At 41.8% G+C, this 27810-nt stretch overlaps 2 protein-coding genes across 4 annotated transcripts in view; one reads left to right on the top strand and one right to left on the bottom strand.

The window, feature by feature from the left end:
• LOC106611036 (echinoderm microtubule-associated protein-like 5) overlaps positions 1-6234 on the top strand; it is a 55827-nt gene extending 49593 nt beyond the window's left edge. For 2 of the 3 annotated variants that reach the window (XM_045723476.1, XM_045723477.1), the window contains 11 exons: positions 560-733; positions 864-1072; positions 1507-1664; positions 1857-1971; positions 2087-2275; positions 2410-2582; positions 2716-2878; positions 2985-3088; positions 3723-3876; positions 4396-4496; positions 4704-6234. In XM_045723476.1, the coding sequence (XP_045579432.1) occupies positions 560-733; positions 864-1072; positions 1507-1664; positions 1857-1971; positions 2087-2275; positions 2410-2582; positions 2716-2878; positions 2985-3088; positions 3723-3876; positions 4396-4496; positions 4704-4740 (1577 nt within the window). In that variant the 3' untranslated portion in view covers positions 4741-6234. Of the gene's footprint in view, positions 1-559; positions 734-863; positions 1073-1506; positions 1665-1856; positions 1972-2086; positions 2276-2409; positions 2583-2715; positions 2879-2984; positions 3089-3722; positions 3877-4395; positions 4497-4703 lie in introns of those variants that run through there. The other variant, XR_006770960.1, reaches the window with a different exon arrangement.
• Positions 6235-11597: 5363 nt separating this feature from the next.
• LOC106611035 (iron-sulfur cluster assembly 2 homolog, mitochondrial) lies at positions 11598-16521 on the bottom strand. The gene is made up of 4 exons (XM_014210849.2): positions 16372-16521; positions 13563-13737; positions 13222-13337; positions 11598-12206 (listed from the first exon to the last, which is right to left on the bottom strand). Exons 1-4 carry the CDS (start codon positions 16473-16475, stop codon positions 12032-12034), a joined length of 570 nt encoding a protein of 189 aa, XP_014066324.1. The 5' UTR covers positions 16476-16521; the 3' UTR covers positions 11598-12031.
• Positions 16522-27810: the final 11289 nt, after the last annotated feature.

Raw genomic sequence — 27810 nt, forward strand, 5'->3', positions numbered from 1 at the left:
ATTTTAAACCTTGCTTCCATTTGTATACGATCACGTGACTCTATTAAGCGTGGGAATACTTGGGAACAGATTTAAAAACTTCTAATAACTGGTGTTTTTACAGACTTTTAAGACCAACAATTAACTTTTTTTCAAAATTATTGCTCAGAAAACTTGGGGGGGCCAAATAAAACCACCCGTGGGTCAAATTCGGCCCACGGGCCGCCAGTTGGGGTACCCTGTTTTACTTCATCCACAATGTATTATATTGATACACTGCCACCTAGTGGGTTAGATGGGAAGGGCAAATGTGCACCTCACACAAACTTGCTTGCTTTGAAGTCTTTGCAGCTCTTGTTTGACCCCCACTTACATTATTAGTAGGCTACTTTATTCAAGGCACATTTTTATATGAATGCACCATTGATATTTAATATCCTTGATCAACAATTTTTTATCAAAAAGTCACATAATCACTTGAATTTCATTTGTGGATTTAGTTTGGGCCAAAAGATTCTGTCCTCTTCTCAGCCAGCATACATGAAGCTTGAATCTACAATTGTCTTGTTCCCTCCTTCAGCCACGTCGCCCTCCATTCACGTGTGGGACGCCATGAACAAGCAGACGCTGTCTGTCCTGCGCTGTTTCCACTCCCGGGGGGTCTGCTCGGTCAGCTTCAGTGCCACTGGGAAGCTGTTGCTCTCTGTGGGTCTGGACCCAGAACACACCATCACCATCTGGAAGTGGCAAGAAGGTAAACACCTAACACTAACTCAGTAAAGGCTATTTACCTCATCACGGTGCACCTGTTAGTGCCCAGCTGGAATTAATACAGGTCCATGTATCACCTACAGAACTTGTTCTAATAAATCATTCTTCTCAAGGTGCCAACGTGGCCAGTCGGTCAGGCCACATTCAGCGGATCTTTGTGGCGGAGTTCCGTCCAGACTCGGACACCCAGTTTGTGTCTGTGGGTGTCAAGCATGTGAGGTTCTGGACGCTGGCGGGCCGGGCTCTGCTCAGTAAGAAGGGCGTGATGAGTAACATAGAGGACGCCCGCATGCAGACCATGCTCTCTGTGGCATTTGGGGCTGTAAGTCTATTCCCCACTCTCTATTGCCATATGATACCCAATCGGACAATACAGTTACTGCATATGCAATTTCCCCTACGGAATATGTATAATCAGCATTAATATTTGACATTTTGCTTATTGTTAAGACATACTATACTTATTTCATTTATTTCATAATGACTTGAATTCATGTTGAAAACATTTGAATATAACCTACCTTTTCATTTCAAAGGCATGACAATGGTGTGTAGACACCATATATGATAAATGTAGTAATAATTACATGCATATAAAAGCCTATTGAATATACTTGGCTATGGTTAACAACGATAATACGGATAACAACTGATAACATGCAATGTAATTGATTATTGTACTGCTTGATTGTCTGTGCAATGATCCTCTGCTCTTTCAGATCACTAGATTAGTGCAGTTTTTGTTTTTTGTTTCAGAATAACTTGACATTTACAGGTACCATTAGTGGGGATGTGTGTGTGTGGAAGGAGCACATTCTAGTGAGAGTAGTGGCTAAGGCCCACACAGGGCCTGTATTCACCATGTACACCACACTAAGAGATGGCCTCATCGTTACAGGAGGCAAGGAAAGACCGTGAGTACTGCTCCTCTCCTCACTGTACCAGCTACCACTACTGTTAGCCCTCTGAACTCAATAAACTGATTTGGATTAATTAATCTAAGTCTGCTATTTAATGCGTTTTCTCTCATTCCTAAATATGTTTTTGTAAGAAACCTGAATGGTTTACAGTAGTCACAACGATGTTGTGTTTGGTGCCCCCTATAGGTCAAAGGAAGGAGGTGCTCTGAAGCTGTGGGACCAGGAGCTGAAGCGCTGCAGAGCCTTCCGCCTGGAGACGGGACAGATCATAGACTGTGTGCGCTCCGTATGCAGAGGAAAGGTAAGGCTCTCCACCATCCACTGGGAATGAAGAATAGGGTAATGGGTCATGCTTTGGTTAAGGATCAAGTCCACATCTGGATTTTTCATCCACATTTCCCTTGTTTCTGTTGCAGGGTAAAATCCTTGTAGGAACGAGGAACGCTGAGATCATTGAGGTGGGAGAAAAGAACGCGGCGTGCAACATCCTGGTGAACGGCCACATGGATGGACCGATCTGGGGTGTGGGCACCCATCCCACTCGGGATGTGTTCCTGTCTGCTGCAGAGGATGGCACTGTGAGGCTGTGGGACATCCCAGAGAAGGTCAGGAGCCTCTCAGTGTGTCCTGTTAGCTTACAGATGTATTGTACTTGATTCTACTCATGTGTTGTGAGTGAGGCACTATAAGAACCTTGTGTGTTGACTTTCTCTGTGTTGAATCTTTTTGGGGGTAACAGAAGATGCTGAACAAGGTGAACCTGGGCCACCCAGCTCGTACGGTGGCCTACAGCCCTGAGGGGGACATGGTGGCCATCGGCATGAAGAACGGAGAGTTCATTATCCTGCTGGTCACCTCACTCAAGATCTGGGGCAAGAAGAGGGACCGCCGCTCCCCCATCCAAGATATCAGGTGGGGGGATCCCTCTCAAAATCACTCAGTGCTTATTATGGGGGAAACCCATCCCAAGTGTACTGAGTATTCTTCTCTGTGTTGAAACAAGTGTCAGAGGACACATTTTCAACTGAACATCTTTCTTCCTCAGGTTCAGTCCAGATTCACGCTACTTGGCAGTGGGCTCCAGTGAGAGTGCGGTTGACTTCTACGATCTAACGCTTGGACCACAACTCAACCGCATTAACTGCTGCAGGGACATCCCCAGCTTTGTCATGCAGATGGACTTCTCTGCAGACAGCTGCTATGTTCAGGTAGGCACAATATCTGTGTATCTATGATTGTGCAAATGTGTACTAACTCTCCAATATGAAACTCTCACAATATTCAGACTATTATTATTTGCTATTACCCAAACAGATATCTACTGGTGCTTACAAGCGGCTGGTATATGAGGTACCGTCTGGGAAGCAGGCCACAGAGCAGGCAGTCATAGACAGGATAACCTGGGCCACATGGACAAGGTGAGTGTGTGTTATGTTAGGGCCATAGTAATCACACTACTGACGTGGCCATATGAAATAATCCATACTGAGGACACAGGGGTTACACCCTGGCCTTTTCTCATTTGGGCAAAAGTCTGTCCTCCTTCCTCTCCTCTGTGACCTGGAAACCGATAATTGGTCAAGTGGTCAAAGGGTGTGCCAATTAGTTAGTAGGCGAACGGAAGAGTGACCTCGCCTCCTCGATAGCCACCTTTCATCGAGGACAGTCATGTGTATCCTACCGGAGTTCTTCGTGGAAGAGTTTTGATATCTGCCACACCCCGTTTTAAAGCAGTTGTTGTTTTCTCAAAGGAGAAAAAGATGCTACATTTAAAACCGATATGCTACGATTCCTTCCCTGTAAACGTCATTTGCCTGTTAATGTGTGAGAGGAGAGTCTCATTTAATACAAGTGCATTTTCGTCCATGTTCCTTCTCCTCGCCACCTTTCCTCGATTACCTTTGACCTTTTTCATAAGGAGGCGAGAGAGGACTGAGGAAAGAGGACAAAGTAGTTGAGCAAATTCAAAATAAAAAAAAAGGCCCGTCAAAGCATCACATGATCATTGGAGTTACTTTCTGTCTAACGTGTGATGTTTCACTGTCTGGTCAGTGTCCTGGGGGACGAGGTTGTGGGGATCTGGTCCCGTAACACTGACAAAGCAGACGTCACCTGTGCCTGTGTGTCCCACTCTGGCCTGAACATCGTCACAGGCGATGACTTTGGAATGGTAAAGCTGTTTGACTTTCCATGTCCAGAAAAGTTTGTAAGTATAATCTGTATTCTATGATGCTGATTTGTGTCTCTGTGTAAATATTGAATTCTGGTTGAATTGTACCTTATGAATCCAAGATGGTAGAAATGTATACATTTACAGTTATAAAATATATTTATTTACATCACTTACAAAAATGTAGTACTGCACATTTTTTCTAACTGCTAATACTTGTTGAATCGATTACTCATGAATTGTTTCATGTTGTACAGTAGTCTACATTATTCACTTTGACTTAAATAAAATAGTAGCTTTCGACATTGATTTGAAAGGAGTTATGTATTTTGCTGGTGAACTTCCACTAATGTGATCCGGGCTTATGTTCCTGGTTTCAATGTGTACCATTCATGTGTCTGTGTGATGTTATTGTGCCTGTGATTGACCAGGATGACATAATAACAGTGCCACCTAACCTACAGTATGCATCTATTCTAAATTCAGTCTAAATTTAGCTCAGCTACTGGTATTTTGGGGTAGCCATTTTGCTAACACACTTCTTGTTCCCTGCAGGCCAAACATAAACGCTTTCTGGGCCACTCAGCCCACTTGACTAATATTCGCTTCACAAGTGGGGATCGCTTCGTCATTAGTGCTGGCGGGGATGATAGAAGGTAGAAATCCCGTCTCTATTCGAAAAATATTCCTCTGAAAGTCTCAATTTACAACATTGTCATTAGTGTTTTTGGTTCATTGCAGCAATTAACAATGAAATAAACATTGTAAGGGTGTATGAAATACTGTAGGTTAGTATTAGACTGCTGTCTAACTGTTACAGTAATAAGTGTGTTTTGCGTCTTCCTTTTCGGTGTCCTCTGCAGCCTGTTTGTCTGGAGGTGCGTCCATGCCCCACACTGAGATACATAACTGGAGTGACACATCATCCATCCACCACTGAGTCCAGTCCAGGGGGCTGCATGGGCTTTTCCCAGCATGGCTATTCAGAGAGAAGAACCCGCTTCGCTGTGGGGCAAGCATGTCAAAACAGACAACACACCTGGCAGCTAGTAAACATGACTCACTGCCTCAACACTAGGTGCACTCAGGTGCAAAGCCCTGAGGTAGAGGACATTGAGTCACTACCGTTGCAAAATATCCCTCCAAAACATCACATCACAGTTGTAAAACTTCCTTTCATATCACCTGCACATGATTTTGATGGACATTGTGGATTGGTGGAGTGTTTCTGTGTCAATGTTCTAAATGGCAGTTTTGCCCGTTAGTACGAGTAAATGTGACGGATGAAAATACAATTTTGAAAGACGTGTAACAAACTACCTTAGCCTTAATCTACTTGACTGATGAGGTTTAGAGTGGTTTGATGTTTGTTTTCTATCATTTCTGATTCTTTTTTTGGACTAATTCTAGTTTTTATTTTTTTAAATATTTTTTACCAATGATTTAAACTCCTGTGGCCTTCCTCCTGAATGTAACATCCACAGTAACGATCTGGATGTGAGCATGCCAAAGCATACTGTGCACTGTACACCCGACCTGGTCACTGTGTTACCCTAATGATTTGTGTATGTTACCGTGTTGTCCACTGGTTGAACCTCAAACCCCCAGCAGTGTGTGACCATGTTGTAGCGATCTTTTAGGTTGTGCTGTAACCCTTCATAACATATTATGTGTGTGTATACATGTTTGAGGGTTTGTGTGCAATGGGAGTGTATGGCTTATCGAAAGACAATACCTGATTCCCTGTCCAACCAAATTCCTCAGGAAAGGAAAAAGGCTTAAAAATGGATGTTTCAATGCACTGTTGCATATTTCGTTTGATAATTTTTCAGTGTGCTGCTATGTTACATTATTAAGAGCATACATATTGATATACAGTGCCTTCAGAAAGTATTCATACCACTTGACTTATTCTACATTTTGATTCATTAATCTGAATTCAAAATTGATTAAATGTTTTTTTCTCACTCATCTACACACAATAGCCCATAATGACAGTGAAAACATGTTTTATTTGCACTGTATTGAAAATGTAATACAGTAATATCTCATTTACATAAATATTCACACCCCTTTGCTATGACACTCCAAATTGAGCTCAGGTGCATCCAATTTCCTTTGATCATTCCTTTGAGCTGTCACTACAACTTGATTGGATTCCACCTGTGGCCAATTCCATTGTTTGGACCTGATTTGGAAAGAAACACATGTCTATATAAGGTCCCATAGTTGACAGAGCATGTCAGAGCAGAAACTACCATGAAGTCCAAGGAACTGTCTGTAGAGCGCTGAGATAGAATTGTGATGAGGCATATATCTGGGGAAGGATATAAAACCATTTCTAGGGTGTTGAAAGTTTCCAAGAGTGCAGTGGTTTCCATCATTGGGAAATTGAAAAAATATGGAACTACCCAGACTATTCCTAGAGCTTGCCTTCCGACCAAACTGAGCAACCGGGCAAGAAGGACCTTGGTCATGGGGGTGACCAGGGGACGGGGACTTTAATGCAGGGAAACTTAAATCAGTTTTACCTCATTTCTACCAGCATGTCACATGTGCAACCAGAGGGGGAAAAAAACTCTAGACCACCTTTACTCCACACAGAGAGTCACATACAAAGCTCTCCATTTGGCAAATCTGACCATAATTCTATCCTCCTGATTCCTGCTTATAAGAAAAAATTAAAGCAGGAAGCATCAGTGACTCGGTCTATAAAAAAGTGGTCAGATGAAGCAGATGCTAAACTACAGGACTGTTTTGCTAGCACAGACTGGAATATGTTCCGGGATTCTTCCGATGGTATTGAGGAGTACATCACATCAGTCACTGGCTTCATCAATAAGTGCATTGAGGACGTCGTCCCCAAAGTGACTGTATGTACATACCCCAACCAGAAGCCATGGATTACAGGCAACATTCGCACTGAGCTAAAGGTTAGAGCTGCCGCTTTCAAGGTGCGGGACTTTAACCTGGAAGTTTATAAGAAATCCTGCTATGCCCTCAGACGAAACATCAAACAGGCAAAGCGCCAATACAGGACTAAGATTGAATCGTACTACACCGGCTCCTACGCTCAACGGATGTGGCAGGGCCTGCAAACTATTACAAACTACAAAGGGAAGTGAGCTGCCCAGTGACATGAGCCTACCAGACGAGCTAAGTCACTTCTATGCTCGCTTCGAGGCAAACAACACTGAGGCATGCACAAGAGCATCAGCTGTTCCGGGACGACTGTGTGATCACACTCTCCGTAGCCGACGTAAGACCTTTAAACAGGTCAACATTCACAAGGCTGCATGGCCAGACGGATTACCAGGACGTGTGCTCCGGGCATGTGCTGACCAACTGGCAGGTGTCTTCAGTGACATTTTTAACATGTCCCTGATTGAGTCTGTAATACCAACATGCTTCAAGCAGACCACCTGTGCCCAAGAGCACTAAGGTAACCTGCCCAAATGACTAACGACCCGTAGCAAACGCATCCTAAGCCATGAAGTGCTTTGAAATGCTGGTAATGGCTCACATTAACACCATTATCCCAGAAACCCTAGACCCACTTCAATTTGCATACCGCTCAAACAGATAAACAGATGATGCAATCTCTATTGCACTCCACACTGCCCTTTCTCACCTGGACAAAAGGAACACCTACGTGAGAATGCTATTCATTGACTACAGCTCAGCGTTCTACACCATACTGGCCTCAAAGCTCATCACTAAGCTAAGGATCCTGGGACTAAAAACCTCCCTCTGCAACTGGATCCTGGACTTCCTGATGGGCCGCCCCCAGGTGGTGAGGGTAGGTAGCAACACATCTGCCACGCTGATCCTCAACACTGGAGCCCCTCAGGGGTGCATGTTCAGTCCCTTCCTGTACTCCCTGTCCACGCACGACTGCATGGCCAGGCACGACTCCAAAACTATCATTACGTTTCCAGACGACACAACAGTGGAAGGCCTGATTACCGACAAGGACAAGACAGCCTATAGAGAGGAGGCCAGAGACCTGGCCGGGTGATACCAGAATAACAACCTATCCCTCAATGTAATCAAGACAAAGATGATTGTGGACTACAGGAAAAGGAGGACCGAGCACGCCCCCATTCTCATCGACGGGGCTGTAGTGGAGCAGGTTGAGAGCTTCAAGTTCCTTGGTGTCCACATCACCAACAAACTAGAATGGTCCAAACATATCAAGACAGTCGTGAAGAGGGCACGACAAAACCTATTCCCCCTCAGGAGACTGAAAAGATTTGTTATGGGTCCTCAGATCCTCAAAAATGTATACAGCTGCAACATTGAGAGCATCCTGACTGGTTGCGTCTCTGCCTGGTACGGCAACTGCTCGGCCTCTGACCGCAAGGCACTACAGAGGGTAGTGCGTACGGCCCAGTACATCACTGGGGCCAAGCTGTCTGCCATCCAGGACCTCAATACCAGGCGGTGTCAGAGGAAGGCCCTAAAAATGTTCAAAGACCCCAGTCATACACTGTTCTTTCTGCTACCACATGGCAAGCGGTACCGGAGCACCAACTCTAGGACCAATAGGCTTCTCAACAGCTTTTACCCCCAAGCCATAAGACTCCTGAACAGGTAATGACATGGCTAACCCCCCCCCCCCACCCCGCCAACCCCTCTTTAACGCTGCTGCTACTCTTTGTTTATCATCTATGCATAGTCACTTTAACTATACATTCACGTACATATTAATTACCTTAATTAGCCCGACTAACCGTTGCCCCTGCACATTGGCTACACGGACTATTTACATTGTGTCCCACCACCCCCTTCTTTTACTCTGCTGCTACTCCCTGTTGATCATCTATGCATAGTCACTTTAACTATACCTACATGTGCATATTACCTCAATTAGCCTGACTAACTTGTGCCCCCGCACATTGACTCTGTACCGGTACCACCTGTATATAGCCTCACTACTGTTATTTTCACTGTCATTTTACTGTTTTTTATTTTGTATTTCTTTACTTATCTATTGTTAACCTAAACCTATTTTTTTGTTAAATTCTACTATTGGTTAGAGCTTGCACTTACAAGTAAGCATTTCACTGTAAGGTCTACACCTGTTGTATTCAGCGCACGTGACAAATAAACTTTGATTTGACCAAGAACCCAATGATCAATCTGACAGAACTACAGAGTTCCTTGGCTGAGATGGGAGAACCCATCAGAAGGACAACAGTCTCTACAGCGCTTCACCAATCTGGGCTTTATGGGAGTGGCCAGATGGAAGCCAAACAAAAGGCACATGACCGCACGCCTGGAGTTTGCAAAGAGGCATGTGAAAGACTCAGAGCAAAAGGCAAAATATTATGTGGTCTGATGATACAAAAATGTAACTAAGGCCTGAATGCAAAGCACTATGTCTGGAGAAAACCAGGCACAGCTCATGACCTGTCTAACACCATCCCTACTGTGAAGAACAGTGGTGGCAGCATCGTGCTATGGGGATGCTTTTCAGCAGCAGAGACTGGGAGACTGGTAAGGATAGAGGGAACAATGAATGGAGCCAAATGCAGGCAAATTCTTGATGAGAACCTGCTTCAGAGTGCGAACAACCTTAGACTGAGGCAAAGATTTATGTTCCAACAGGACAATGACCTCAAGCATACAGCCAAAGCAATGCTGGAATGGCTTCAGAACAAGAATGTGAAAGTCCTTGAGTGGCATAGTCAAAACCCACACTTGAATCCCATTGAAAATCTGTGGAAAGACTTGAAGATTGCTGTTCACTGCCGCTCCCCATCTAATTTAAGAGCTTGAGAAAATCTGCAGGGAAGAATGGGAGAAAATCCCCAAATCTAGATGTGCAAAGCTGATACAGACGTACCAAAGACTCAAAAATATAATCGCCACCAAAGGTGCTTCTACAAAGTATTGACTCAGGGGTGTGAATACTTATGTCAATTAGATATTTCTGTATCTCATTTTCAATACATTTAAAAACATGTTTTCACATTGTCATTATGTGTAGATGGGTGAGAAAATAATAAATGTAATACATTTTTAATTCAGGCTGGAACAACAAAATCTGGAATAAGTCAAGGGGTATGAATACTTTCTGTAGGCACTGTATGTTTTAAAGTGAGTGGCTATTTTTACAAGGATATAGGTGTATGTTTCTTGTAACCAGATATGATATAACTGAGTAAATTGAAAATACGAAATGTGCAGAATATTTTCCCTCGTTTTAATTGTTGTTAAATAGATGACATGTTTACTTCATATTTGATTTAGATTACATCAATGTAAATATAGTTTGTAAATATTATTTTGTATATTTTTTGTGAAATGTTTCTTAAATCACATTTTAATAAAGAAAATGTATAAACAACACAAGTTCTTTATCAGGCAGAGGGTACTAACTCAACCAAATATGTATATCAATCCAGTAACTATTTGCATACAGCCAGTGATCTAAGCTATGTAAATTTGACGGTTTGGTGAGCTAATAATAAACTGTTGAGATGATAGCCTGTTCAGAACAAATAATTCCCTTATCATTCACAAACATGTTGATGTTGCGAAACAGAGAAGAGTATTTAAAATGGTAATGCCCTAATGGTAGTTGCAGGGGTTAAAGCAACAACAACAACAACTCCATGACTGAAACTGTCGATCTCAAATGGATTGTTTGAGGGGCCAAGTTAACCTCCCCTTTCATGTAAAAAGTCATGACCATCATGATTTTAGGGAAAGATGATCATTTTGTACATGTATTAAACTGTGAGTTTGACCAATTCCTCCTTTTTAATATTTTTTCATATAAAAATATTTAAAACATTTAGAAACAAATCCATATGATGGAAATTCGTCGCAGTGATGGAGAACTTGAACTCCTGTACTGTAGTTACCTAGTGCTGATTGATAGACCTATCTGTGATTGACTGACCACACTTCCTAGCTACTCAATCATCATGACATAATCAGAAAGCTCCCAATTCAATGGGTAAATACACTAAACATAAATACAACATGCAACAATTTCAAAGATTTTACTGAGTTATAGTTCATATAAGGAAATCAGTCAATTCAAATGAATTCATTAGGCCCTAATCTATGGATTTCACATGACTAGGAATACAGATATGCATCTGTTGGGCACAGATACCTTAAAAAAAAGGTAGGGAGGGTGTGGATCAGAAAATCTGTCAGTATCTGGTGTGAATACCATTTGCATCATGCAAAACTACAAATACCTGCAAGGTCCTGCACGTCATCTCTAGCTGACACCTTTGCTAACAGGTATTGTGTCAATTTAAAACTAGCACAAGATAGTTCACATAATTGTCAATTTAAAGACATTTTGCCAATTTATTCATTATTACATATAACAAACATTAGATAGTTAAAGAGATTCTTACCTTTGCCTCGATTCGGCAGTCTTGTCCAGATCATCATGGCATGTGTAGTTCTTTATGATAGCCATATTAGCAGCTAAATTGCATTTCATTTTTGCGGGGTTAATCCAGGCAAATATATTGATAAATCACCTTGTCCTAGTAGGATTTACAGTTATCAAAACGTCATGCGAGGGTAAGCCTACATGAAACACAGCCCTTATTTTAAGTGTTTCTAAAATCTCCTATGGGAAAAATGAATGGTGGAAAAACAATTGGAACCATTTCCCTGTTTGACCGCTAGGTTTTATGGGTATTATGACTCATACTGTGGTACTCTATGACCAGTTTACATACACCAGCATCAATTTGATCCCAAATAAAAAAAGCCATGTAACATCCTTTTAACACATTTTATTGTTAGAGATATGACCCATTCTTTATATATACAAACACATCTAGGTACGGGATACACTCTTGCACATTCCAACCACTCCAAAGCATAGTCTTCATTTAGTATAAATGTATAATGAATCAATAAGACAACAGTTTTTATATTGTAGTGAAATTTAAAACTTGAAAACCAATCCATCTATTTGCATCCAAGAAAATCTCAGATTCTCATCCACTTAGTTTAATATGTAACCAAGCATACTTTACCTAAAGATACACCAGTCTGTCAATGTTTTTAGTTGCTGAGTTGCTACAAGGATCGTCTGAATTGTGTAATAACTTATGCAACCATGAGAACACGGTCTACGAATATATAATTTTATGACTTAGTGAGGGATGTAGGGATGAGGGTTTGAGAGCTGAAAGCCTCAGGCCGAGACTCATAACTTGACTGAGAAGGAGGTTCCGCAGGAGCAGCCGTGGTCTGCCTGGGGGTTCTTCAGCATCTGGAAGGAGGAGCGGATCAGCTCCTGAGTATAGTCCAGTGTCGAGCCTTTCACAAACTCCAGGCTATCTTGGTCCACAATGATCCCCACCCCTCCCTGCTCAAACATCCTGAGAAAAAAAAATGGGGTGCAGTGGAAAGAGTTTAGAATGGATTAAAAAAGGGGCATTGGAAGGGATTGGGGACAGAGAGATAGCACGCAACACAGTGTAATGTTTAGATATACAAACCCACAGACAGTGTGGTGAAGAAAGCGCAACAGCGCATCTTCAACCTCAGGACGCTGAAGAAATTTGGCTTGTCACCTAAAACCCTCAAACTTTTACAGATGGACAATTGAGAGCATCCTGTCAGGCTGTATCACCACCTGGTACGGCAACTGCGCCTCCCTCAACCGCAAGGCTCTCCAGAGGGTAGTGCAGTCTGCACAACGCATCACCGGGGGCAAACTACCTGCCCTCCATGACACCTACAGCACCCGATGTCACAGGAATGGCAAAAAGATCAAGGACAACAACCACCCAAGCCACTGCCTGTTCACCACACTATCATCCAGAAGGCGAGGTCAGTACAGGTGCATCAAAGCTGGGACCGAGAGACTGAAAAACAGCTTCTATCTCAAGGCCATCAGACTGTTAAACAGCCATCACTAACACAGAGAGGTTGCTGCCTACATACAGACTTGAAATAATTGGCCACTTTAATAAATGGATCACTAGCCACTTTAATAATGATGTTTACATACCTTGCATCACTCATATGTATATACTGTATTTTATACCATCTATTGCATCTTGCCTATGCCACTCTGTCATTGCCCATCCATATATGTATATATTCTTATTCCATTCCTTTACTTAGATTTGTGTGTATTAGGTAGTTGTTGTGGAATTATTAGATTACATGTTAGTTATTGCTGCACTGTTAGAACTAGAAGCACAAGCATTTCGCTACACTCGCAATAACATCTGCTAACCATGTGTATGTGACCAATAAAATGTTATATGATTGTGTTAGCACAAACAATTGTGTTACTGCTGCATGCCATTCAACACATTAAATAGTTCATTCATAATGAGTTCTTCTTGAATGATTACAGAGAGACAATCAATCAATGACAATTACCTGTCATCCTCGTTCCTAGTACTGTCAACGATAAACTTGTACTGGAACCCAGAGCAGCCTCCCCCTTCCACCTGTATTCTCAGGTACTCTCCCTTACCCATGATCTCTCCTAGCCTCTGAACAACACACAGAGAAAAGGGTAATTACGTCAGTCCTTGACATTGTGGAGTGTCCTTGTATCACTTGATCATCCACAACAGTGTTGATGAAAGTGAAAGTGAGCGCTCAAAGAAAAACAGTAGAGCTTTACAGCCCACACATATGGGAATTATTTCAAATGAGAAGTTACATTATGTACTGTACATGACGTGTAAGCAATTTGAGTCAATAATTGCACTAACCTTAACACATGATGCACTGAGATATACTTTCTCTTCAACTGGACTGGACTCTGCTGGTTCCTCTTCGGCTGTTGTGCTGCTTAACCGAGAGAAATCTGTGTAGAGGGGTTGTGACCTTTGGGGACATCTCAGTAATACTGGTTGGCCCACATTGGTGACAAGGGGAGCAGAGGCCCTAAAATAAATACAATTATTCAGTCAAATCAGAGTACCGAAGATGCTCAAGACATACACGTCACTCACTTTGAATATACACCACATGACCAAAGGTATGTGGACACCTGCTCGTCAAACATCTCATTCTAAAAAAATGGGCATTAATATGGATTTGGTACCCCCTTTGCTGCTATAACAGCCTCCACTCTTCTGGGAAGGCTTTCCACTAGACGTTGGAACATCGCTGCAGGGACTTGCGTCCATTCAGTTACAAGAGCATTAGTGAGGTCGGGCACTGATGTTAGCTCGCAGTCAGGGTTCCAATTCATCCCAAAGGTGTTTGGCTGGGTTGCGGTCAGGGCTCTGTGCAGGCCAGTCAAGTTCTTCCACACCGATCTCGACAAACCATTTCTGTATGGACCTTGCTTTATGCACGGGGGCATTGTCATTCTGAGACAGGAAAGGGCCTTCCCCAAACTGTTTCCACAAAGTTGGAAGCACAGAATCATCTACAATGTCACTGTATGCTGTAGTGTTAATATTTCCATTCACTGGAACTAAGGGGACTTGCCCAAATCATGAAAAACAGCCTGACACCATTATTCCTCTTCCACCAAACTTTACAGTTGGCATTATCCATTCGGGCAGGGGGCGTCCTCCTGGCATAAGCCAAACCCAGATTCGTCCATTGGACTGCCAGATGGTGAAGCGTGATTCATCACTCCAGAGAACGTGTTTCCACTGCTCCATAGTCCAATTGCGGTGAGCTTTACACCACTCCAGCCGACGCTTCCATGGCTGCTCATTTCATGAAGCTCCCGGCGAACAGTTCTTGTGCTGACGTTGCTTCCAGGGCCGTTTGGAACTCGGTAGCGAGTGTTGCAACAGAGGACAGCACTCGGGGTTCCCATTCTGTGAGCTTGTGTGGCCTACCACTTCGCGGCTCCGTTGTTGTTGCTCCTATTGTTACTCTTAGATGTTTCCACTTCAGAATAACAGCACTTACAGTTGACCGGGGCAGCTCTAGCAGGATAACATTTTTACCAACTGACTTGTTGGAAAGGTGGCGTCCTATGACAGTGCCATGTTGAAAGTCACTGAGCTCTTTAGTAAGGCCATTCTACTGCCAATATCGGTCTATGGAGACTGCATGGCTATGTGCTCAATCTTATAAACCTGTCAGCAACAGGTGTGGCTGAAATAGCCAAATCCACTCATTTGAAAGGGTGTCCACATACTTTTGTATATATAGTGTAGTTAGTTACAATTTCTTAATCCAAATAAAAACGAATCAACTAGTTAATGCTGACCAACTAAGTACAAATGAATGCAACTCTATGTCTATACTACTGACATATAAGGCCTAACGTTACACGGACAGCAGTGCAGTCTACTAGTTACTACTACTTATGCCTCGTTCACACCGATAGTGTCGAGGCATTTTGGTACACCAGAAGTACATTCATTTCCAATGGAACGCTTATGTGTCAAACTGTATGCTTGACATAAATGGTAGCAGAAGGTGAATGTTTAACTTTTGTTGCACACATATCCAGATGATGCTGCGTACCATTTTTCACAAAGACGCTAATCGGTGTGATCGAGGCGTTCGCTGCAGGGAAGGGGTGGCAGGTAGCCTAGTGGTTATATCGGTGGGCCAGTAACTGGAAGGTTGCTGGATCAAATGCCCGAGCTAACAAGGTAAAATTATGTCGTTCTTCCCCTGAACAAGGCAGTTAACCCACTGTTCCCTGGTAGGCTGTCATTCTAAATAAGAATATGTTCTTAACTGACTTGCCTAGTTAAATAAAGGTTTAACAAATTATTTAAAAAAGGGCATCTGTGCAAAATTCTACGCTTACAGTTTGACGCATATGTTGATAAATCCAATGTAGGTACCACATAGAACGCAATACAACACGGCAAACACAGCATTCTATTGGAAATTAATGTACTTCTGGTGTACCAAAATGTGATAACACTTGTCAGTGGGATCGAGGCGTTACCCCTTGATCACACCAATAGAGACCTGTCGCAAAATAGTATGCAGCATCATCAGAAGTTCAACATTCACCTTCTGCTACCATTTATGTCAAGCCGTCTACACATACGTTGGATAAATCCAACATAGGCACCACAGAACACACAGCAACTGCTCTTGCGAGGCAAACGCAGCGTTCCATTGGAAATTCATGTATTTCCGGAGTACCAAAATGCTACGACACTATCGGTGTGATCGAGGCATTAGCTTTGGAACACAACATCGTGAGTCTGTTGGTTAGTATTGTGGTAAAGTTATTTTCTCCATCGCCACCCACCAGAACGATGCATAACTCTGGTAGTCCAACCAGTGTCCCAAAGCCTATATGGATCGGTCCAGCCTTGGGGTCATGCTGACTAGACCCATGTGTAGCTAGATCAAGACACACAACGTTGACTAAGTCCAAAGTATTTGTCTGATTAGATGGTAGGACAATGTTTAATTAACAGCAATCAAACTTTTACGTAGCTAGATGACGAAAGCTTGACTGACCCTAAATGATAACCAATGCTGTAATGTTAAGAGAGCGGAATGGACAGAATTAAGTTGTTTATATGCCTCCTTAAACAATTCCCTTATATTTCAATACCCATAGAAATGCTTATTGTATACCTAGCAAGGGTCCATGCTCTTGTCTTTGTCGCACTCAACATAGCTCCTCGAAATACGAATGACATCTTCCATAACACTGTAGCTAGAAAGCCCACCCCCAACATGGATAAACTGCGGCGTCAGATCAAGAGACGAAAAACGATTGGTCACAACGTCATAAGAAACGCCTACCGTGCAATATATACAATATCTGATTCGTTACTTTCAACGCCAGTCAGCGGACCTTGTAGATTCGCGACATTTTCCTGTGACGAGGAGTGTCTGTGGGCCTGCACCTGAAGCAAAGATGTTTTATAAGTAACCCAAGATAGACCAGAGGCTGTCGTTTCTAATGGGAGAAAATGAATCATCGTGGGCAGAGCCAAGAACGAGCTAGTGAGATCCTATTGTCGCGTTCTAGCATTTATTAGCATATTTCTGTTAGGGAATACCTACTCTGCGGAGTGCGCGTGTGCAGTTTATCATTTTAAAAGGCTAATTGATCATTAGAAAACCCTTTTGCAATTATGTTAGCACAGCTGAAAACTATTGTTCTAATTAAAGAAGCAATAAAACTGGCTTTCTTTAGACTAGTTGAGTATCTGGAGCATCAGCATTTGTGGGTTTGATTACAGGCCAGAAACAAAGAACTTTCTTCTGAAATTGCCAAGAAACTGAAGATCTCGTACAACGCTGTGTACTACTCCCTTCACAGAACAGCGCAAACTGGCTCTAACCTGAATAGAAAGAGGAGTGGGAGGCCCCGGTGCACAACTGAGCAGGAGGACAAGTACATTAGTGTCTAGTTTAAGAAACAGATGCCTCACAAGTCCTCAACTGGCAGCTTCATTAAATAGTCTCAACGTCAACATTGAAGAGGCAACTCCGGGATGCTGGCCTTCTAGGCAGAGTTCTAAAGAAAAAGCCATATCTCAGACTGGCCAATAAAAATACAAGATTAAGATGGGCAAAAGAACAGAGACTGGACAGAGGAACTCTGCCTAGAAGGCCAGCATCCCAAAGAATTCTGTATTCTTATTTTCAATACATTTGTAAAAATGTCTAAAAACATGTTTTCACTTTGTCATTATGGGGTATTGGGTGTAGATAGGTGTTTATTTATTTAATCAATTTTGAATTCAGGCTGTAACACAGATTGATTCAATTTAAAAAATCGTCATCAATGTTAGAATGACTGTAACGTAACAAAATGAATACTTGTATGTATGAACACTTTCTGAAGTGTTTTTGGAAAGTATTCAGACCACTTTACTTTTTCCACATTTTGTTAAGTTACAGCCTTATTCTAACATTGATTAAATAAAAAATGTTGCTCATCAATCTACACACACAAAATGCCCAATAATGACAAAGTGAAAACAGGTTTTTAGAAATGTTTACAATGTATACATTTTTTAATCTAGAAATAACTTATATAAATAAGTATTCGGACCCTTTGCTATGAGACTCGAAATTGAGCTCAGGTGCATCCTGTTTCCATTGATCATCCTTGAGATGTTTCTACAACTTGATTGGATCCACCAGTGGTAAATTCAATTGATTGGACAGGATTTACAAAGGCACACACCTGTCTATATAAGGTCCCACAGTTGGCAGTGCATGTCAGGGCAAAAACCAAGCCATAAGGTCGAAGGAATTGTCTGTAGAGCTCAGAGATAGGATTGTGTCGAGGCGCAGTTCTGGAGAAGTGTACCAAAAAATGTCTACAGTATTGAAGGTACCCAAGAACATAGTGGCCTCCATCATTCTTTTTTTAAATGTAATATTTTATTTTAAAGGATTTTCTTTTGCAATGTTGTACAAAACAAAAGCACACATGAAAAAAAGTACTAATAAAAAAGAAACACAGCTGCTAGTATTGCTTAGGCAAGACATGGGACAGGAATAGAGCAACAATGAGTCACAACAACAGTAAGTGTTCCTAGTCAGTTTCACAGTCAGTCTCTGTCCAGACGGTCCAGAAACAGACCCCAAACCTTGAGATATCTGCTGGAGGAGTTGGTCCTAAAAAGACAAATATTTTCCAAGTTAATGGTGTTAATCATTTCTGATAGCCATCTACTAAAGCAGCGGGGGTGGGTTACTTCCATTCTGTGAGGATCATTTTTTTTAGCAGCCACCATTCCAAACATCAGAGCCTGTTGTTCCTCATAGGACGGTCTTAGAACTGACTATGAGCAGCCAAAGAGAGCGAGTTCTGCTTCAGGGTCAATGGCCCTCTCATATACCTTTGAGTACCAATCAAAGATGTTCCTCCAATAATTATTGAGTATGGGGCAGACCCAAAAAAGATGTGTTAAGGAACCCTCTGAGGCTTTACACCTGTCACAGTGGGGAGACCTGGGGGTAAATTCTATGTCATTTGGTTTTGGAGTAATGAAGTCTAAGCACGACTTTGTATTGTATCAATTGATATCTGGCATTGATGGAACAGGAGGGAATTCTTGACAGGGCTTCTCCCCATAGATCATCTGAGATCTCAATATTTGACTCTTTACCCCAGGTCTCCTTGAGATGGCTAGTAGAGGCCTCTGTGTAGTTGGAGGAAAAGGAGACAAACTGTGAGATGAGGTGTTTTGAATTGGGAGGGTGCTGTAACAAATCATAAAACGAATGTTTCCCCTTAGTGTCTGACTTATAAGTAACAGAAAAAATGTGAATGGGAGAGATTTAATTTATTCTAATTGGATGAATGATACTAATTGCTTATCTATGTAGAAGTCTTCAATTGTGGCCAGTCCCTTCTCCCTCCATTCAAGAAACACCTTATCAGACCGAGATGGAACAAAATAATGATTAAAGCATATAGGGGTGTATACAGAGGTATCAGGCACCTTACAACCATGCTTAATCTGGTTTAAAATTCTTAAAGAATTTCTCAAACCAAAGTTGTTGCCTGTCAGTTTGTATGGAATACGGAACTCTGCTTTGGAGAAAAGCAAGACTGGAAGAGAGGAGTTTGTGACAGACTTGAGTTCCATATTTAGCCACAAGGGGGTAACAGTGTCCAACTTATCAGGGAAACCCAGTTGCCAGTAATGCCCTGGCATTTGCAGCCCAGTAATAATACTTAAAGATGGGTAGGTCTAAGCCGCCACTTTCCTTGGGCTTTTGCATGTGGGCTTTACGAATACAGTGGTTTTTGTAACCTTAGACAAATGACAAGATTGTCCAGTCCAAAGTCTTAAGAAATATTGGGAGATACTGGCAAAGATAAAGGAACCTGGGGGGAGAAACTATTTCCATGGCATTAATGCACCCCATCATAGAAAGAGGCAATATTCTCCAGCTCTCTGTGTTTTGTTTTAGCTTTGCAACCAGTTCACTGTAGTTTAGCTAGTTTCACCTGTAGAGAGCGGTGTTATAGGTGTAAGATGTATTTGGTAGCATTGCCTTTAAATTGTTTAACTTGGGTCAAGCGTTTCGGGTAGCCTTCCACAAGCTTCCCACAATAAGTTGGGTGAATTTTGGCCCATTCCTCCTGACAGAGCTGGTGTAACTGAGTCAGGTTTGTAGGCCTCCTTGCACGCACACGCTTTTTCAGTTCTGCCCACAAATGTTCTATAGGATTGAGGTCAGGGCTTTGTGATGGCCACTCCAATACCCTGACTTTGTTGTCCTTAAGCCATTTTGCCACAACTTTGGAAGTATGCTTGGGGTCATTGTCCATTTGGAAGACCCATTTGCGACCAAGCTTTAACTTCCTGACTGATGTCTTGAGATGTTGCTTCAATATATCCACATAATTTTCCTCCTCATGATGCTATCTATTTTGTGAAGTGCATCAGTCCCTCCTGCAGCAAAGCACCCCCACAACATGATGCTGCCACCCCCGTGCTTCACGGTTGGGATGGTGTTCTTCGGCTTGCAAGCCTCCCCCTTTTTCCTCCAAACATAACAATGGTCATTATGGCCAAACAGTTCTATTTTTGTTTCATCAGACCAGAGGACATTTCTCCAAAAAGTACAATCTTTGTCCCCATGTGCAGTTGCAAACCGTAGTCTGGCTTTTTTTAATGGGAGTTTTGGAGCAGCGGCTGCTTCGTTGCTGAGCGGCCTTCCAGGTTATGTCGATATAGGACTCGTCTTACTGTGGATATAGATACTTTGTACCTGTTTCCTCCATCATCTTCAAAAAGGTTCTTTGCTGTTGTTCTGGGATTTATTTGCACTTTTCGCACCAAAGTACGTTCATCTCTAGGAGACAGAATGGTGTTTATACTTGCGTACTATTGTTTGTACAGATTAACGTGGTACCTTCAGGCATTTGGAAATTGCTCCCAAGAATGAAACAGACTTGTGGAGGTCTAGAATTTTTTTCCGAGGTCTCTTGGCTGATTTCTTTTGATTTTCCCATGATGTCAAGCAAAGAGGCACTGAGTTTGAAGGTAGGCCTTGAAATACATCCACAGGTACACCTCCAATTGACTCAAATTATGTAAATTAGCCTAACAGAAGCTTCTAAAGCCATGACATTTTCTGGATTTTTCCAAGCTGTTTAAAAGGCACAGTCAGTTTAGTGTATGTAAACTTCTGACCCACTGGAATTGTGATACAGTGAATTATAAATGAAATAATCTGTCTGTAAATAATTATTGGAAAAATGACTTGTGTCATGCACAAAGTAGATGTCCCAACTGACTTGCCAAAACTATAGTTTGTTAACATGAAATTTGTGGAGTGGTTGAAAAACTAGTTTTAATGACTCCAACCTAAGTGTATGTAAACTTCTGACTTCAACTGTATGTAACCGCTTTCAGGTCCAGATTGCAGCTATGGATTTTCACTTAGCTTCCATCTGTTCTCCCCGATTGCTCTCACCTGCGCAGAACCTGTGAAATTTGCAGATTGTGGTACGTTTTGATTTATGTGTTGGCATTTTGATGACAAATTATTTCATTTACTGAATGTTTTGGTCTCATCTTGTCATGTGATGTGTGGCCTCTATTTGTTGCAAGGCTGTTTTCATTTACCACAAGGGAAGGTTACCAAAATAACATATGTTACAAGGTGTGGCTCTTTGGCTTGGTTCCATTACTAGAATAACGAATAGTGACAATGCAATCTGTTTTCTATTCTCTCCAGCCTCTGCTGTTGGTACGGTTGTGATTGTGGACATCCACCCTTGTCCTAAACAACCATGCCAGCTCCATAAAGGACAGGCCTATGCTGTCAATGTGACATTCAATTGTGGTAAGTACCGGTATATTTTTTTACTGGGGAACAGTGGGTTAACTGTCTTGTTCAGGGGCAGAAGGTAAAAATCTGTCATTGTCAGCTCGGGGATTCGATCCAGCAACCTTTCAGTTACTGGCCCAATGCTCTAACCACTAGGCTACCTGCCTCCCCAAAATATATCTATCATCAACAGATTTTTTATAGCCCTTCACATTCGTACCCACATACTGGTTGAACATTTCAGATTTGGTCACTGATAAACGGCTATTGGAATGCAGTGGCTGTACAGTAACATGCTATAAATGATGTCAGAGCTCAAGCTCTGCGCTTCACAGCACTGTATGGGTTTTGACTGACAGCCGTTCTGAACTTGAACACATGACAAGAAGTTGCCCCCAACCCTCCAGCTAATTGGGCAACAACAAACATTCTGCCAGCTTTTTGTGCGTATAGTAGACAAGTTAGTCCTCTCACTCAAACCCTTGTCAGTTTTCATTTTATGTTGCTCCTACCCCACATTTCCTAGGAATATTCTTATGTTACTGAATGAGTATTTCCAGAATTTGTTACCAACAAATGTGGTGGAAAGTATAGTAAGTGTAAAATGCACATAAAATCAAGTGTAATGTTTGGATTCAGTCTTGTGTCCGGTGAACTGTTGCATCCTCAACTTTGGTCTAATAATTTCCCCATAATCTCCAAACTGTTCCCTTTCAGTTGCTACCATGCTTATGCATTTCATATATTTCTGTAAGAAGCATTTCAATTTAGCCCTATTCATATAGGCCAATTCCCATGAGTGTAAAGGTTTAATTCAAAGTAAATGTTGCCTATATTTTTTTCATTCTTCCTGGGTCTCGTTTTAGTGGTTGAGAGCCAGACGAGTAGAGCAATTGTCCATGGGGTGATCACTCACATTCCCATCCCTATTGAAGACGGCTGCAAGTCTGATAAAAGGGAAACATTTATGCATTGTTTGTCCAATGTCCCATATACCGGAAACAATCTATACATTTGTCTATTCATTTGGGGATGAGAATATATTCCCAACACAAAATACTAACTGTAAAAGTACCAGATCTGTGAAACTGATATGGACTTGGGGCTAATCATAGATGTATGGGCCAACATCCTAAAGCAGCTTCACAATAATGGATATGATTCCATCTTTTGACATCTGAAATAATTCAAATATGTTGACTCTCGGAGGTGGAACCGGTAGTTAAAACTCAGTGCTTTTTACTGAGGAACCAAATGCAGTTTATGTTCCATATCCAAAACAATTACGTTTATCAATGATCCATCCTCTTCAAGTCATCTTCAGGTGCTTAAATTGTTTGCCTAAAGGCGTCCACATACATGGGTTCAGTTTGCTCCTAGCAGGCGAAGGCGAAGCCAACATCTGCGCTCTCATACTCCCTAAAGACCTTTGCTTGGAAACGAGAAAAAAGTGACAACATTACTGTTTGTCCATATAGAGACGCCGTAGCAACAACATAGACGGAAACACTTCATCAAAAACCTTAGACTTAATTAATCTAAGATAAAACAAGAAATTTGTTGAGGTCTTAAGTTGCGCAATTTTACATCTAGCTAAAATGTTTGATGCAATGAAAAAAATGGGCATGAAAACTAGTCGTCTCTCATTGAATGACAAACATTTCATGTTCCCACTCCTACTAGAAAATAGTACTGTTGACCAATCATTGATGAAGGGGCTAGCATGCTGACCAGACCGCGCACATATTGATTTTGTCCACCCACACCAGATGCGATCAAGACACGCAGGTTGAAATATCAAAATTAACTCTGAACCAACTACATGCATTTGGGGATAGGTCAAAAAAGCATTAAACATTTGTGGCAATTCAGCTAGCTAGCTGTTGCTAGCTAATTTGTCCTGGGATATAAACATTGGGTTGTTATTTTACCTGAAATGCACAAGGTCCTCTACTCCGACAATTCCACAGATAAAAGGGTAAACCAAGTTTGTTTCTAGTAATCTCTCCTCCTTCAGGCTTCTTCTTCTTCTTTGGACTTTATATGGCGGTTGGCAACCAACTTTAAGGTGCATTACCACTACCAACTGGTCTGGATTGTGGACCTCAGTTCATCTTTCAATCACCTACGTGGGTATATGCTCCTAAAAACCAATGAGGAGATGGGAGAGGCGGGACTTACAGCTTGTCAAGCATCACAAATAGAACCAAGTTCTATTTTAACGCCTGGCTACACAGACGCTTGCACAGTGTGGGTGCAATGATTGAATAACATGTGTACATTTATTTTGCGATGCGAGCGTGTGGTCAGCATGTTAAAGCGGCAGTATGCTTCGGTTCGGCTAGGCGAACCGAACGAGTGTGCTCGCATACTCCCTTGAAATACCTTTCCCCCCCCTGCTCCCCATGTGAATAAAATCGTTCTACTTTCCCTGGTGGTGGTGGTAGCAGCCAGATGGATGTCCGGTAAATCATGACCTAACCAGAAAGGTTTCTGTTTGTATTCAGATAGTACAATTGATGTCCCAACAACCCTTGTTTCACTTCCACAGCATTAGCTACAGTGTCTTTTCTATTGGCCATTTTGCTGCTGCCTCTCCAATCTCTGTAGCAAGGCATTCCCAAAGGCTTCTCTGTAACCTGGGCTGAGGGTGTCCAGCAGCGAATAAACAGTCTCATAGTACTGGGTGCAAAAGCTCTCATCCACCTGGTCGAAGGCGTAGCCAACCACTTGTATGGTCAAATATAGAGCGGCCCATCATATAGGCCTACACAGAATAACAGTTCAACAGCACAAATTGAATCACAGCATCAAGTCAATATCCCTCACCCTTATTCCGGCTTCAGTGAGCTCAAAGCAATAATGATTTTCCTCTCTAGTTTCCACGTTTATGTAGGCCACATCCAAAACACTGTCCAGATTTTGGGACACGTACATTTTGGCCACGGCGAATAGAACATCATTGACCACTGCCTCTGCTTCCAACCTCATGTCCTTCATGTGATTAATACAGTCTCCATCAAACAAGGAAACAGGTGAGTCCTCTAGTTGGTAGTGTATCTCCATCCCCTTCACCAGACACATACAAAATCACTGGACAACTGATGTTAAAGGTGCAATAAGTAATACAATTAAGTATAACAAATGCAAGCTAAGTACAAAAAAAAGAAAAAAGTAGTGTTTCACCATATAATAAATGTGTTTTGTTATCATAGGAGAGTTTGTAAACTAAGATGTAAGGTAGGTGGTACATGGTACAAGCAAGTCCAAAGTTTCAAACATCAGAATGCACCTAACTCCAGGGTTTACGTTTTTGTGGATGGACCCAGTCTGACTGTAAACAATATTACAGTAGAGCTTTGGCATGGGTCCTCAGATCCTCAAAAGGTTCTACAGCTGCACCATCGAGAGCATCCTGACTGGTTGCATCACCGCCTGTTATGGCAACTGCTTGGCCTCCGACCGCAAGGAACTACAGAGGGTAGAGGTCGACCGATTAATCGGAATGGCCGATTAATTAGGGCCGATTTCAGGTTTTCATAACAATCGGTGATCGGCATTTTTGGACACCGATCATGGCCGATTACATTGCACTCCATGAGGAGACTGCGTGGCAGGCTACTATGCAAGTGCAGCAAGGAGCCATGGTAAGGTGCTAGCTAGCATTAAACGTATCTTATAAAAAAAACAATCAATCTTAACATAATCACTAGTTAACTACACATGGTTGATGATATTACTAGTTTATCTAGCTTGTCCTGCGTTGCATATAATCGTGCCTGTTAATTTAAAATTGAATCATAGCCTATTTCGCCAAACCGGTGATTTAACAAGCACATTCGCAAAAAAGCGCCTTTCTTAAAATCAATACACAAGTATATATTTTTAAACCTGCATATTTAGTTAATATTGCCTGCTAACATTCATTTATTTTAATATTTTAATTTATTATTTAAATGTATTTTATTTTAATAAGGGAAATTGTGTCACTTCTCTTGCATTCTGTGCTACAGAGTCAGGGTATATGCAGCAGTTTGGGCCACCTGAAGATTATTTCTTCCTAACAAAGACAGCCTACTTCGCCAAACGGGGGATGATTTAACAAAAGCGCATTTGCGAAAAAAGCACAATCGTTGCACGAATGTACCTAACCATAAACATCAATGCCTTTCTTAAAATCAATACACAGAAGTATATATTTTTTTAAACCTGCATATTTAGTTAAAAGAAATTCATGTTACCAGGCAATATTAAACTAGGGAAATTGTGTCATTTCTCTTGCGTTCATTGTACATGCAACAGTTTGGGCCGCCTGGCTCGTTGCGAACTAATTTGCCAGAATTGTATGTAATTATGACATAACATTGAAGGTTGTGCAATGTAACAGGAATATTTATTCACTGAAAGAATAAACGTTTTATTTTCGAAATTATAGTTTCTGGATTTGACCATATTAATGACCTAAGGCTCGTATTTCTGTGTTATTATGTTATAATTAAGTCTATGATTTGATATAGCAGTCTGACTGAGCGGTGGTAGGCAGCAGCAGGCTCGTAAGCATTCATTCAAACAGCACTTTCGTGTGTTTGCCAGCAGCTCTTCACGATGCTTCAAGCACAGCTCTGTTTATTACTTCTACTTCAAGCCTATCAACTCCCGAGATTAGGATGGTGTAACAGATGTGAAATGGCTAGCTAGTTAGCGGGGTGCGCGCTAATAGCGTTTCAAACATCACTCGCTCTGAGACTTGGAGTAGTTGTTCCCCTTGCTCTGCAAGGGCCGCGGTGTTTGTGGAGCGATGGGTAACGATGCTTCGAGGGTGGCTGTTTTCGATGTGTTCCTGGTTCGAGCCCAGGTAGGGGCGAGGAGAGGGACGGAAGCTATACTGTTTCACTGGCAATACTATAGTGCCTATAAGAACATCCAATAGTCAAAGGTATATGAAATACAAATCGTATAGAGAGAAATAGTCCTATAATTCCGATAATAACCTCAACCTAAAACTTCTTACCTGGGAATATTGAAGATTCATGTTAAAAGGAACCACCAGCTTTCATATGTTCTGAGCAAGGAACTTAAACGTTAGCTTTTTTACATGGCACATATTGCACTTTTACTTTCTTCTCCAACACTTTGTTTTTGCATTATTTAAACCAAATTGAACATGTTTCATTATTTATTTGAGGCTAAATTGATTTGATTGATGTATTATATTAAGTTAAAATAAGTGTTCATTCAGTATTGTTGTAATTGTAATCATTACAAATAAATAAATTAAAATAATAATTTAAAAAAATAATAAAATGAAGAGAAAAAAAAGGGGGAAAAAAGGCTGATTAATCGGTATCGGCTTTTTTTGGTCATCCAATAAAATCATAAATCGGTCGACCTCTAACAGAGGGTAGTGCATGCGGCCCAGTACATCACTGGGGCCAAGCTTCCTGCCATCCAGGACCTCTACACCAGGCGGTGTCAGAGGAAGGCCCTTTTAATTGCCAAAGACTCCAGCCACCCTAGTCATAGACTGTTCTCCCTGCTACCACACGGCAAGTGGTACCAGAGCGCCAAGTCTAGGTCCAAAAGGCTTCTACCCCCAAGCCATAAGACTCTTGAACAGCTAATCAAATGGCTACCTGGACTACCCCCCCACACTTATTTTTCTTAAAACTGCATTGTTGGTTAAGGGCTTGTAAGTAAGCATTTCACTGTTGTATTCGGCTCATGTTACAACATTTAATTTTATTTAAAGGCTGGTGTGTTGTGATGGTTTGGAATTCATTCATGAAACATGTGATAACTACTGAGACCAGTCAGAGTATGACTAGCATCTCATACCATAGTTACTACTGTTAACTAGTGATTTTACGTTTGATATCGGAGCTGAGGCATGAGTTGAAATCACTAAGCAGCTAACGCCTCGATCACGCCGACAGCGTTTTGGTAAACCAGAAGTACATTCATTTCCAACGGAATGCTGCGTTTGCAACCATGTGTTGCAAAATGCGAGATCCCACTGATTTCACTGTGATTCTGGTGCTTTCTTCGATTCCAAACTACTTTCAAACACTGACCTCTACTGGATAATGTACTTACAAATATAGTTAGTATTTTGTAATAAAGGTTTAACCTTTTTTACTACTTCGTACAGTAGGTTGTGCCAATACACCTTATGAGTGTAGTCTGCCAATAAACCTCAATGAAGAAGTAGTTTACCCCTCGATCACACATACAGCGTTGTTGTGCAAAATGGTATGGAGCATC

Source organism: Salmo salar, chromosome ssa09, assembly GCF_905237065.1.
Source record: "Salmo salar chromosome ssa09, Ssal_v3.1, whole genome shotgun sequence".
Lineage (NCBI taxonomy): Eukaryota > Metazoa > Chordata > Actinopteri > Salmoniformes > Salmonidae > Salmo > Salmo salar.